Raw genomic sequence first — 12,969 nt, forward strand, 5'->3', positions numbered from 1 at the left:
TTTCATGACGGCGAAGGACGGATCTGCACGGCTTTGCAGTTCATATAGACGGCCTATCCTGGTGTCAGCCTTCTGTTCTTTCTTAAATTCCCCACAATAGATACGAAAGAGGTAACAATTAGCGCGAACTACTGGAAGTAAAAAGCAGTGAGCTACTCGTTTGAAAGAAAGTTTTCTCTGTATGAATGGAAAGGGTTCCTTAAATTGCTTCTGTTAAACAGAGAGCAGGAAGCCTGAGCCTGAACACCTGGATGGAGTCCGACTGCTCCTGGACTGTCCACGAGGTGCACGTTTGTCCTGTCGCTGAGCCCGGAGCCAGCTGCTGGCCAAGAGGACGCCAGGCCGTCAGACGGGGGATGGCTGCCTCTCAGAATGGCCCCCGGCTGGGGTGTGCGTGCCCGGCTCGGGGAGCAAACAAAGGAGACCCCGTCCCACACCCTGGGTCACCCTCCTCCAGCCTGGGTCACCCTCCTCCTGGCCCGGTCTCTGCCTGGTTCTGTAGCCCCAGAAGGACACGTCACTCTTCTGCTGGACGGCATCGTGTTCAGTCGCGCTGTGCGGGTCACAGGTACACACTCCAAGGGTGCCGTGGGCCGTGCGGACGCTCAGACCCCGAGGCTGCGTTGTTATTACCTCTGGTTTGTGGTAGTAACCGCAGACCTCGAGGCCTTTCTAATTCAGAGCTACATTTGTGGCGACAGAGTTATCTCTGGAAACGTTTCAGAAATGGTCTTAGAAACGCAAGCCCACGTGTGTGATAGGTCGTGGAGGGCGTGGCAGTGAATTAAATCAGATTCAAAAACAGGAAGCGAGGCTCACGCACACGGTAGAGGACCTGAGTTGTTTCCTGCGGACACGCATGGTGCTTGGTCACAAAGGACCACGGTCTCCCGAGGGCGTAGCAGCCATGGGCCTGGCTGGAGTTTGTTCTGGTTGGACGTCGACTCCGTGTTGATTCCGAGCGTCTCCCTCTCAGTTGCCTTATCTTTGAACAAAGACGTGCTCTTTCCTGTTGAGGCGTTTTCATTCTAGGAACTGGGGTGAAGGGGGGCCATTGTGCGACGTCATCGCATGCCCACGATGGTGAGAGTGGCTTCCTGACGTCCACAGGGATTCAAATGCTTCGAGAGTAGACATCGGACCGTTATTTACTTTCAGTGATCTTAAAAACACTCTGCCTGAAAAATGTTGTCATTTTGGGAACATCAACAAATTTTTGCTTTAGGAGAAAAGTCAACCGGAAGTAGTTGTTTTGTTCTCCTGAGTGACACTGAGAGAGGACAGCATGACTTGAATCAGGAAAGCCTCGAAAAGACAATAAAGACAATCCTAATACTTGGGGAGAATATTTATCAGACATTGAAACATTGAAACAGACGCGTCGTTTTCCACGGAGGGCAGCGGACCATCCCCTGAACGTACGACTGTGGACACCGTGAGCACTTTCCCCCACGTGTGCTCGCCCACACCCTGTTTTATGAGCTCCTTGAGGGTAAAGATGGCACTTTGCCCCGAACGTGTGGTTATAGATAGTGATTGAGTGAATGGTGACATAGTGCTGTCCTCAACAAACGTAGGAAGATTTGGGAAATATAAACATTTGTCTTTAAGATAAATGCTCAGAATTAACTTATCAGCTACTCGGAATTCCTAGTGCACATCGTAGACTCAGATGACCTAACCAAGAGAGAATGGAAATCAAAGGCCAAGAATTTCTGGAACGTCCCAGGCTGAGGGACCCCCAGGGCCTCCACAGACGAGCCCTGTAACGGCGAGGATGGGACGGGCCCCGAGCGGGCGCTGGCTCTGCAGTGATTCCAGAATCCTGCGGGCACCGCTTCCAAGCCCAGCACTGATTTCTGACGCGAGGTATTGTTAACTAATGAGAGCAGGGTCACAAGCCCGTGAACCTCTCTGTTTAGAATAATGAAAAAGTGTTGAAAGTAAGGCAATACGAAAATAAATATCTAGAATATGTAAATACAGAGAAGATAGAAAAACTAGAGTTAGTACATGAGGATCGAGATTTTATTTTTATCTTAAGGTCGGAAAGTTTCCTGCTTTTTCCTAAAGGCTTTATTTTGGGAGTGGACCTCACTGATGGTCTCCAGTATGGCCTCTAAAACCTGTGAGTAGGCGTGAGCCTCACAAAAGGTTGAAGGAGGACGTGCTTCTCTGGCGGGGGGGCTGTGCCTCTCACGCCGTCATCTCGAAGGGCCGCTCAGACCCAGGGCCGGCTTGGACCGTCGCTTCCTTCCGTGGCTGCTGGGTAGAGGCCTGAGTCCCTCCACCAGGGTGGACTTCAAGGAGTGACCGGAGCCTTCGTCTTGCCGAGGACGTTCTCTGCATGCTTGCTATGTTGGGGCCCAATTTAACTCAGGCTGGAACTCCCCAGAGTGCCTGTTCCTCCCCGAGCGCCCCTGAGCTCGTTGCTGGAGGCCTCTGTGGCCGCACGTGGTGTCTGTCTCAGTAAGCCCGTCTCTGGACTGCAGGGGGAGCCCGGCTCCCTTGGGGCCCCCACAGCGGCCACGGGACACAAAGAGACCGTAAGTCAGATCGTGTCATCCTACAGATCCCCCAAGCTTCCTCCTGTGGCTCCTGGCACCCCGCAAGGCTTGGGGGATCCGCTCCTGTCCCACTATGCTCTGGGTCGCTGCTTTGTTGCAGACGCCCTGGCCCCCGCAGCGACCCGGGGGGAGCCAGCTGCGCCTGGGAATGGTGCGGTGTTTGTGACTGGCGTAGGGCCGTGATTTCAGAGCGTCTCTGCTCTCACATCTTCTCTGTGTCTCTGACGGCTTCACGCCAGCCACAGGGCTGTTGGGCTGCCCTGGACATTTCCTTCTTCTCTCTGCCAGATTTTGTGTTTTCAACAATGAGTATCAAAGCAACTTTATTTCTTGTTTTCATAAATGGGCACCTGCTTCCGTTCCCTGTACACGTGAACTAGCCTTACCAGCAGGCAGCCGAAACTTTAGGCCCCTCACCGTTCGGTGCTTGAAAGCTGATTAGTGTCGGTACCCCCGACACCCCCACCCCGCAGGGCCACGTACACTGAAATGCAGGACCCGATTGCGAGGCCTGGCCCCCTTCCCATTTCCGTGGCCCAGGAGCCCACGTGATCACGTGTTAGGCAGTGGTCAGAGCATGCCCGTGGGTCAGTGTCGGCTGACATGGGTCCAGAAATAAAGACTATCTCCACGTAATGTTTCTCTTGATGGAAGTCTGAGGAAATGGCCATCATTTGCCGCTCAGCGGGCATCCCGAGCGTGCCAGGTGACAGGACGAAGGGGACGCTGGCTCTGACTCAGGGAGCGGTTCCATGATGTGATTATGGGAGAAGTCCTGAAGGTGCACCGATGTCTGTTCGAAGGAAAAAGGGAAAAGAAGAAACTGTAATTTCTAGATAAAATCTTCTGTTTTTACAAGTAAGGATGTTTCATAGAAAGTGAGGAGCGCGTTCATCTTGAAAGACAGCAAATCAGATGATTTTTAAGTGTCACGATCAATACCAGGCTCCCTAGAGGCCGTGGTGAGCGGGGTGGGTGGGGGCAGCTGGCTTAGCCGGTCTGCAGCCTGGGTTTGCAGCCGCGGTGGAGACCAGTGACGGTGGCTGCTGGACAGTCTAGCGTCTGCACTGCGGCCCCAAACCAGGATTAGCACTCAAGTGTTTTCACGGAAATCTAATTGGATGCCGAGGGTTTTACTTGGATTCTGCAGATAAATGGGATCAACAGAGCATCTTCAGGCTAAGCCACATGCTTTATTTTGCCACAGATTTGTAAATAAATTGTTGTAGTAATTCTGCTTGTAGCTTTGGAAAAGGCAGTCTGGTTTCCTCTCTCTCTACACATGCGTCTCCAAGTGGCTGTGAGCTGTGTGCCCGTGGACAGCAGCCGGACGCTCGCCATGCCTGAGCTCCTGGGGGGCCACCCCTGCACGGTGCCTCGCAGACCGAGGCTTCCGAGGGCCGCTCCGCGTTCGGCCGGAGAGCACAGTCTGTGGACAGCTGTTCCTACATAAACAGTGACCTGGTGTTTCGTCGGAGCGTGTGGGCTGTGGTTTTAACAACACAAGCTTTAGAGGGACTGTGGAGCCGCCCCAGGGGAAGCTGTGCAGGGAGAGAAGGAGGTGAGCCATGGGGTGAGGGCCCTGTGCCGTTGTCCGGCAGCTGTCCTGTCGGCATGCAGCCCCCCAAGGCCCTAGAAGCCAGGGTGCGCAAGCAGGTCTGCTGGCCCCTGAGAAGGCCTGTCTGCCTCCCGCAGCAGCCGGTGATGCAGAGGCAGGGTGTGTGGGAGAAGCCCCTGCGGCTTGGGGGCGGGCTCCCTTCGGCCCCAGGCCTGTTGCTGCTTTGGTACGTTTTCGAGACCTGGCCCGTGTCACGGTGACGTTTCCATTCCTTTACTTCTGTCACTTCCCTTGTGGTGAAAACTCGTTTACAGTTCTGAACTTTTTTCTTCTGATTTCTTCTCGTTTTACGTTTCCATTTGCCTTTTTGTCTCAGAAATATCTTTGAGCTACAGTCCCTGTCATGCAGTGACAGACCGCACTCCAGCGTGAATAGAACGAGGGATCTCCTCTCCATCCAGGAGAGTCCTCTCAAACGTCGTCAAACAAGACGGCGGAGGCTGGACAGGGACAGTCAACAGAGGCCAGGCCCCTTTCCCAGCTGCCTCCCCACCCCCGCCCCTCAGCCCAACTGACCTGCAGCCCCACCCGACCCTTCACCTGCAGGGACTGTGGGACTGTGTTCCCCGAACCCTCATCGCGGCAAACCCCACCTTCCGCACTGATTTGGACATGGCACCCCATTCGTGCGTCATCAACACAATCCTTAGAGCGGTAGCCGAGGTGCTCCGGAAGTCCAGGGTAAATCCGTGGTCCCGCCAGGTCAGGCCAGGACGTGGGATGCTCGCCCCGTCTGGTTTGATTGCTGTCCTGGGCCCAGCGCCTTTGCCGGCTTCTCAACAGCGATCTGTGGAACGAGTGCCATAGTGCGGACAGAGCGCCCCTGCGAGCGGAGGAGTGTGTGCAGTCCCTGAGAAGGCCAATGCGGGGCGGGGGGCAGAATTCGCCTTCAGGAAGGCCTCGCAGGGGACACGGCTTTGTCTTTCTGAGATGAACTCGGTTTCAATTTATCTTCTTTACTTAAAAGGAAGTTCAACGTCTTTTCCATATAAAAGTGAAGAGTGTTCTTTTTTGGACCAAAGTACATATTATACAAAATACAGTCCTTACCGACGCAGGGAGATGAGTGCAATCCAGCCTGTTTTATGGAAGAGTAGACAAGATCTCCAGCAGGATTGCTTTAATACTTCTTGTTTTAGAAGGGAATTAAGCGTTTATGTTGATTCCTTTGTGTGTTCAAGAATTCTAAAGCTTGCGTGCGCCCGCAGTCTTGGTTTCTTGACGAGGTGTCATTTCCAGTTAGAAACCATGTGCTGCTTTTCTTCATCAGGAGATATGGTTCAGTCGGCAGCAAAGTAATGACCTGCCTGTGTCCCCACGGAGGTCATGCTTGCCGCGCAGAGTAGACGCGCCGTGCTCCCTGCTGAGCTTTCTTCAACATGCCGGCCTTTTCCCAGACACTCAAGATCTTTACCTCCAGCTCATCCCTCCCCGGGTGTCTTGAGGCTAACGGGCTGTGGGGATCCCCAGGATCAGGCACCCGGGACGTTGGGGCCAGTCGGTCAAGCACACCCTCCTCCCCGGGCACTCCTGCCCGCAGGTACCTGTCTGCGCTGGAGGGGTTCCCCTGTGCAGAGGGCTTCCCGCCACCACGCTCCTGGGCAGGGAGCCCGGTCTGCCTGTCCTCTCTGTTCTAGCACCGCCAGTCCTGCCGCTCTTGGAATCGTTGCCCCTAACCCCCTCTGCGGAGGCCGCTGTCCTCTCTCAGCCAGAGTGCGGGCGGCTGCAGGAGGTTCCCCGGGTTTCCAGATCACATGCAACCCACCTGCAGCCTCCCAGAGGGAATAGCTAAGTAGACCATAGTTTTTTCTTGAAAAGTAACATTCTCGCGATGTTGCGCATTTCCCCATGGAGTCGAGTGCACAGTCTCAGCTGGATCAGAGGGGAGGGACGCAGCTTTGTCGCCCTGCTCTTCCTGTCCTGGCGAGGACTCGCATCTGCTTGCTGATACGTGTACGTGGTGAAGTGGGACCCGACGTAAACAGATTCCTGCTGTCAGCAGCTAACAAGCGCTTGCATAATCACAACAGAACCTCAAGTGTCCAAAGGAAATTGACGAAACCAGAGCACGTGTGACTGCAGAGCGTGTCGGCGTCCGAATGACCGGCCTGCCGTAACACGGCACCCCCCGCCCACCCAGGCCCGTCCTCCCGAGTCCAGAGGAGACAGCCCTGCTGCCGCCCTTCTTGCCCTCCTCCTCCTGAAACAGGATGGGGAGTAGTGTTCCAGGCGTGGAGTCTGGGGAGTTCCCAGCGCCTGCGTGTGGGAAAGAGGGCTGCTGGTCAGGTGCTGTCTTGCAGGTAAAGCACGTTGTTGGAAGCTCGGCTTCCCATACACTCAGTGACTCTTGAACCTGCGGGGTCGCTGGACTCCGGCTCACCTGCAGAGGACTCCAGCCGAATCCTGCTCCAGCATGTGACCTTGGGGCGCCTCCTGATGCTTCCAAGCACCAGGACCTCAGATGTGCTGTTGGCTGGTCATAGCACCTCCCTGACACGGCTGCTCTGATGACCAAAGCCTGCGAATCTCTTCGTCCCGTGTAGTGATTTAATGAATGTTAGATCCTGTCATTTACAACAATTATGATCCAAAAGGGGAGCCTGGGTGGCTCAATTGGTTAAGTGTCCGACTCTTGGTTTTGGCTCAGGTCATGATCTCATGGGTCGTGAGATGGGGGTTGGGCTCTGTGCTCAACGGGGAGTCCGCTTGAGGATTCTCTCCCTTCCCTCTGCCCCTCCTCCCACTGGCATGCCTACGCTCTCTGTCTCACTCTCAAATAAATAAATAAGTCTTTAAAAAATTCTGAGAAACAAACTGTGGGCTTCAGAGGGGAGGGGGTGGGGGAATGGGATAGCCCGGTGATGGGTAGTAAGGAGGGCACGTATTGCATGATGCACTGGGTGTTACACGCAGGTAATGAATCATCGAACTTTACATCAGAAACCAGGGATGTACTGTATGGTGACTAACATAATATAATAAAAAAAAATTAAAAAAAATAAATAGCTTACATGTGCTTTCATCTAAAAAAAAATTGTGATCCAAAATTAATACGTGTATTGCAGTGGGCTCAGATGACCATTCACCTGAGCTCACTAAGGTACGCCAGCATACTAATTTCCAAATATTAGACAACATTTCTTTTCATTACAGAGAAAGTACTCTTTTACTCCATGGGTTGTGTGAAATATGAAAAAAAATGTGTGTACTTAATTTTTTTAGGTTGTCCTGGTTCCAAAAAGAATGAGTTTCTGACGAGCATTTTGGACGCTCTGTCCACTGACATGGTCCACGCGGTCTCCGACCCCTCTTCCTCAGGCAGGTACGTTACATGCGACAGTGGAGCGAGGAGCCGAGAAGGAGCCCCAGGTGTCTGAACGCTGGAAGCTGGAGTGGCCGTTGGGCCTCCGAGGCAGGGCAGCTTCTCAGGAGGCCGCGGGCCTCTGGGAAAGCAGGCCTCCGCCAACACTTCACGGTGCTGCGTGCGCTTGGCGGTGATTTGTCTAGGAGGTTTCCCCTGTAATGCAGTTAAGCCACCCAGGGCCGTGTCACCATGGGAAGAGCCGGAACCTGGGATTCCCAGCGGTCCCAGCGGGCGGTGGCGGGCAGGCGGGAGGTGGGAACAGAATGCGAGGCCCTCGTTCCGATGGCTTTGAGCCTTGGAATTGCAGTTTAGAGCTATCGAGTAGATTTTAATTCTTGGAATTACAGTGTTTGATTTCAAGTTTTCAACATACTATGTATTTATAGTAGAAAAACCCACATCGCATAAGATTTACCATCTTAAGATTCGAATGTACCCTCAGTGGCATTATTTACACGGACACTGCTCGGAGGGTGACTTCTGAAACTCTGGGCACGTTCTCTCTGGAAGCAGGGCACACGTTCTGCACACATCGTCTGGGGTTTTGAGCTGAGCTCCTGTAAGTTCCCCAAAGCTCTTCTGTCCCGTAGCTACCGGTGGGTGGGAGGGCACTCCCAGCGCTGCTGGGCACGGTGTTGCTGGCACTGGACCCCCCTGAGAAAGCCTTGATGACCTTCTCTTCTACGTGATCTAAAGCTTTCTAGTCTCCTCAGACAAAGGCTCTGCTCTCTCTGTCTCTCTCCTTAAGGGTAAGATTCAAGAAGAGGAAAAAGGCAATGCTAACAGAAAATGCCACAATCAGACAGTAAATTAAGCTTAGAAAAAAAAATGACCTACATTGCAAGTTGACATATTCTTGGAAAGATTGCTCTAATCTGGAGAACTAGAATTGAAGGCATTAAATGAATTGCTGTCTGAAATCTCTGAAAGTCTGAAAATATTCGGTAGCATTAGAATGCCTGACACCTGTTAGTGTCTCCCCCTTGGGGGAGCACAGCCCCCTCCGAGGGGGTAGAATCGCACGGACGCCAGTGGGGAAAGGGCCGGTAGGTGCTCGCACAGGTTCATCTTCATCTTCCACTGAGTGAGAAGGCACGTTTTAACGTCTGGGACGTGTTCAAAGATTTGACTCAAAGCCAGACCTTCTAGGAGAGTTTTTAGTTCTTTGTATCTTAAAATATCAAACTTTTTTTTTAATCCAAGGGAAAATGTCTGGATGTATTTTCATTTGCATCTTTTGGTAACCCTGCGGTGTAAAATGGTATGCCAGCGAGAACCTTGGTCTCCCAGGTTTGGGGGGGCACTGATATGCAAGCTGTCCTGCCAACTCCACGGAGCACAGAACCTGGGACAATGGGGCTTCCTTAAAGACGTGGCCAGCACCAAGTGTGTAATAAGCACCCATAAACTCATTGTGCCATTTGCAATTTTGAAACCAACTTGAAATATTCTGCTAAATTCCTTTCTCTAAATTATTTTTTAAAAAATCGTTCTATCGTTGGTGAACCTGTGCCAGCTTAGGCATCAGCACCATAGGAGGAACGAGCGGGGCGCCCCTTCTGGGAGCACTGGAGCGCACCGTGTGCCTTCCGTAGACGGACGAGGGTGGGGAGGCAGCCGCATGGTCGGTGTGTCTGACGACTCGTGTGCTCTTCCAGGCTTTCGGAACCCGACCCCAGCCACACACTAGAGGAGCGCGTGGTCCACTGGTACTTCAGACTACTGGATAAAAACTCCAGTGGGGATATTGGCAAGAAGGAGATTAAGCCCTTCAAGAGGTTCCTTCGGAAAAAATCAAAACCCAAAAAATGTGTGAAGAAGTTCGTCGAATACTGTGATGTGAATAATGACAAATCCATCTCCGTGCAAGAGCTGATGGGCTGCCTCGGGGTGACGAAAGAAGAAGGTAAAGCAAACGCAAAGAAACGCCCTAGTAAGAGCCTTTCTCGTTGTTTCGCGCTTTGCAATGCATCAGGTCTTGACCCCTGCTCGACTGGCTTCTTAAAAAGTACAGGTTGTCCTTTTGGCCGGAGGGTGCCGCTTACTTGCAGGTCATTTGTCGGTGCAAGTACTAACAGACCATCGGCAACCTGTCGGAAGGAAGCCAGTTAAGAGGGGAGGAGCTGAGTGTTTGTCCAGAGACAAGTCCTCTTGCTCCGACCGCGGTGGCCGATGTTCCAGACTCTGTCGTCCCAGTGTCTGAAATGCAAATCTGGGAACCACTGGGAGTCACTCGAGAACCCCGTGCGTGGGTTCCAACCAAAGGTCCAGGCCCGTTTCTAGGCAGTTAAATTACTCCTGTTATCCCAACCAGCTACGTTGATTGTTGGAAACATTGTTTTAGCTGTTTTCCCAGGTGCGTGCATCTTTTTAAGGTGGGTGTGGCCTAGCAAACCAGCTGTTGTCGAGAGAAACCCAGAAGCCCTACAATAGCTGGACCCCAACATCGTCCGCCTGCTGCATGCGTGTGCTGGACCCAGTTTCCCCGAGTGCATCACGGGTGCTGGGGAGGGTTTGCAGAGGTCCCGGTGTCACTGGTATTTTATGATTCTGTTCTTCTGTTACGGATTTCGGCGACCAGATTAGAGAGTAGACGCTGGGGCATCAGTTCATCGTGCTCAGCACGGCCGTCCCGTGTCTGCAGCTCGGCGGTGGAACACAGAGCCCCAAGCTGCCGGCCCACGTGGCCGGTTCCCTTCTGACTTGTCCCCGCATCCTCAGTTCTTGCCGTAATGGTCGCTCGGCATCATCCAGCTCAGTGGGTTCCAGGCTGGATCTGGGGATTGTGAAACGCTCCTTGCCAATGTTTCTGTGAGAAGTTAATCTGAGAAGACTTAGGCTTCTTTGGAAGAGTGTGTGCAGGAGCTCGGAGACCACTGGCACTTCATGCTGTCCTGGAAGTATCTAGAAGCCAGTGGCAAAAATACGGGGCCGCCGCGTGGCTCCCCCTGCAGGGTGCGGGTGGAGAATGGAGCTGAGCCCACAGGGCTCACAGTTTACAGGACAGGAGCCAGAGCGCACCATGGGGTGTGGCGGTTTGTGCGAGTGTGGCCCTGGGACCAGGGAGGCAGCACTGGGCTCTGGCCGAGGAGCTCAGCAGCGGTTTCAGCGGGAGTGACGTCAGAGTACAGCCCTCAGAGTGGTCCCGGGCGTCTCCGTGCACCAGACAGGCGCAGGGAGAGGGCGGGAGTGTGTGCCCATGCCTGGGAAGACGGCGGTGAATGACGGGGCTCAGCGCGTCTCCCTTGACACCTTCCCTAGAAACACCCATCATTTACGCTCCTCGGGTCGCTGTACACCAACGGATGCATCTGAGCTTTACGTTCACATTAGCAACTGAGGAGATGGCTGACGAACCCCCTTCCAAAAGAAAGAAAGAAAGAAAAAGCCAGCTAAAATTTGGTAAAAGTGGCAATTTGGTCAAAAATGAGCTTTGGGGATTTGGATTCATGATTAGCTAATTTTGCAGCTCTTATTTTCCTGGAGGAATTTCTCTGTTTTCCTACTGTTATTTTCATTTTCAATTTTCAGTTTGTTCCTTCCTCCTGCCTTGTGTACTTTGAAATTGCTTTTGAAAAGCCAGAGAAACCTCAGCATTCAGGAGAGGGTTAGTCTGGGCGCTCTAAATATGCAAACTGTTACCAGTGTCTTCTGTTTCCTACATCTTTACTCACTACTTAGCAATGCGTGTTTTCTCTAAAAAAAATCAGAAGTTAAATAAAAAACAGATAGCATGTGACTTTTTTCTTAGACATAGTCAGACCCGAGTCTGTATCTTCCCCTGAAACATTTCTGTGCGTGTACTCACATATGTGCGTGTGTTACGACATTTTACTGCAAGATGGGGTCATCACCCACGTACTTCCTAATCTCACTTAATTTACGATATTACACAAGATTTTGCATTTAAAGTATTGCAACTAAGAGATATTACTGGAAAGTTTGATTTAAATTTTCACTATTACAAAAATAAGCAGAAAAGAAAAAAATTAACTGAAACTATTGAGAAACGATACAACCAAGAAAGGAAATATTTCTGAAAAAACATTCATAGAACATTACATCATTCCCGCATGATTCTCCAAAATGATCATTACACAGAAACTCAGCAATTAAGAAATACTCATTTTTGACCAAATTCTCTTTTTCAGCCAAATTGCCATGCTAGCTGCGTCCCTTTCAGGCGTGTAGCCTGACGGACGGATTGTTGTCCACGGGGTCACCTGGCACAGTCGGTGTCCGTTGTTACCAATGGCGTAAACACTCCCGACTGTCCCTGAACGCCGCTCAAGGTGGCTGCGAATCACTCCTTCCCTCTCTGTGGTAGTCGTGTATTTTTCCTGGTGTGGCCTTGCAGTGCGCGGCCCTGCATTGCTGGGGGTGGCACTCTCCGCGGGCAGGGGGGAGGAAGGAGCCAGCGGGGAGGAAGGAGGGAGTCCAGGGAGGTGGAGGGACATCTAGAAGCCAGGGAGGAAGGCAGGTGCTGAGGAGCTGGACCCCAGGAGTGCCCGCGGGATGCCAGTCTGAGACCCCTGACTGCCCTGCCACCACAGGCCACGTGGCGAGGCCACAGGGCAAACACCATGCATCTCAGGCATCTCCCTCCACCTTCCATTTCCCTTAAGGATTTGGAAAAATTATTTTGAGCCGTACATGTTAGTTTCTCCTGATCTAAATAAAAACCCCAAAGATGTTGAAGAACCAGTGTTGCACCCTGCCCAGGGCCCCTGTCCCGGGGGGAGTTTAGCACGGGTAAGACTGGCGTCTGGTTAGTAGACAGCGCTTTGCAAGTTTTGGTAAAATGAAATATTCCTCTGTAGTTGGACAAGAACATTTTTATTGTTGTAAAGTGTGGACGTCGTGACTTTTAAAAGCCACTGCTGATAATCTGTGCTGTTTCCCTGTATATGTATTTTCTCATGTCGGTAAGGTTGCCAGTTGATGACGCTTTCCTAAAGTGAATTTGATCCCTTCCTGAAAAATCGTATTGAAACTTTCATTAGCTGAAGAGTATTTGGTTTTTAATAGTGTCTTTTTTTTTGTTTTTCCGTTAGCCCCAAGAGCTAATGCTGAAAGCACCTCTAATAGACAGGTGAGTATTATAGTCTGTATTTTAGCATTAATAATTCGCCAGTTTAATTATAGGCGACGAAAACTCAGGGTCCTGTAGATTGGGAAGATGACATACCTCTCGAGACATAAACCTCCAGGAGAGGCGGCGTCTGATACACAGACCCCTCCCTGGGAGGCCAAAAGAGCTTTGCAAAATTCCATCAAAATCATCAACTTGAAGATTTTGTCTTTTTTTTTTTTTTTTTACCATTTGAAATTTCATTTTGTTATTTTTAGAAAAAAGTTCAAGTCCTGTTGTTTTGTGGAAATGTTTTTTTTAAAACAATTATCCAGGGATTTACAATTTA

General features: G+C 51.6%; 1 protein-coding gene across 6 annotated transcripts in view; it reads left to right on the forward strand.

The window, feature by feature from the left end:
• The window catches only part of SMOC2 (SPARC related modular calcium binding 2), a 154,853-nt gene that overhangs the window by 138,185 nt on the left and 3,699 nt on the right, over window positions 1–12,969 (forward strand). For 3 of the 6 annotated variants that reach the window (XM_087865691.1, XM_045770611.2, XM_045770612.2), the window contains exons 10-12: window positions 7,408–7,507; window positions 9,208–9,482; window positions 12,604–12,641. In XM_087865691.1, the coding sequence (XP_087721817.1) occupies window positions 7,408–7,507; window positions 9,208–9,482; window positions 12,604–12,641 (413 nt within the window). The remainder of the gene's footprint in view (window positions 1–7,407; window positions 7,508–9,207; window positions 9,483–12,603; window positions 12,642–12,969) is intronic. The other 3 variants (XM_087865693.1, XM_087865692.1, XM_045770613.2) reach the window with 1 other exon arrangement.

Source organism: Ursus americanus, chromosome 11, assembly GCF_024610735.1.
Source record: "Ursus americanus isolate L20-20 chromosome 11, mUrsAme1.1.p, whole genome shotgun sequence".
NCBI classification, from domain to species: Eukaryota; Metazoa; Chordata; class Mammalia; order Carnivora; family Ursidae; genus Ursus; species Ursus americanus.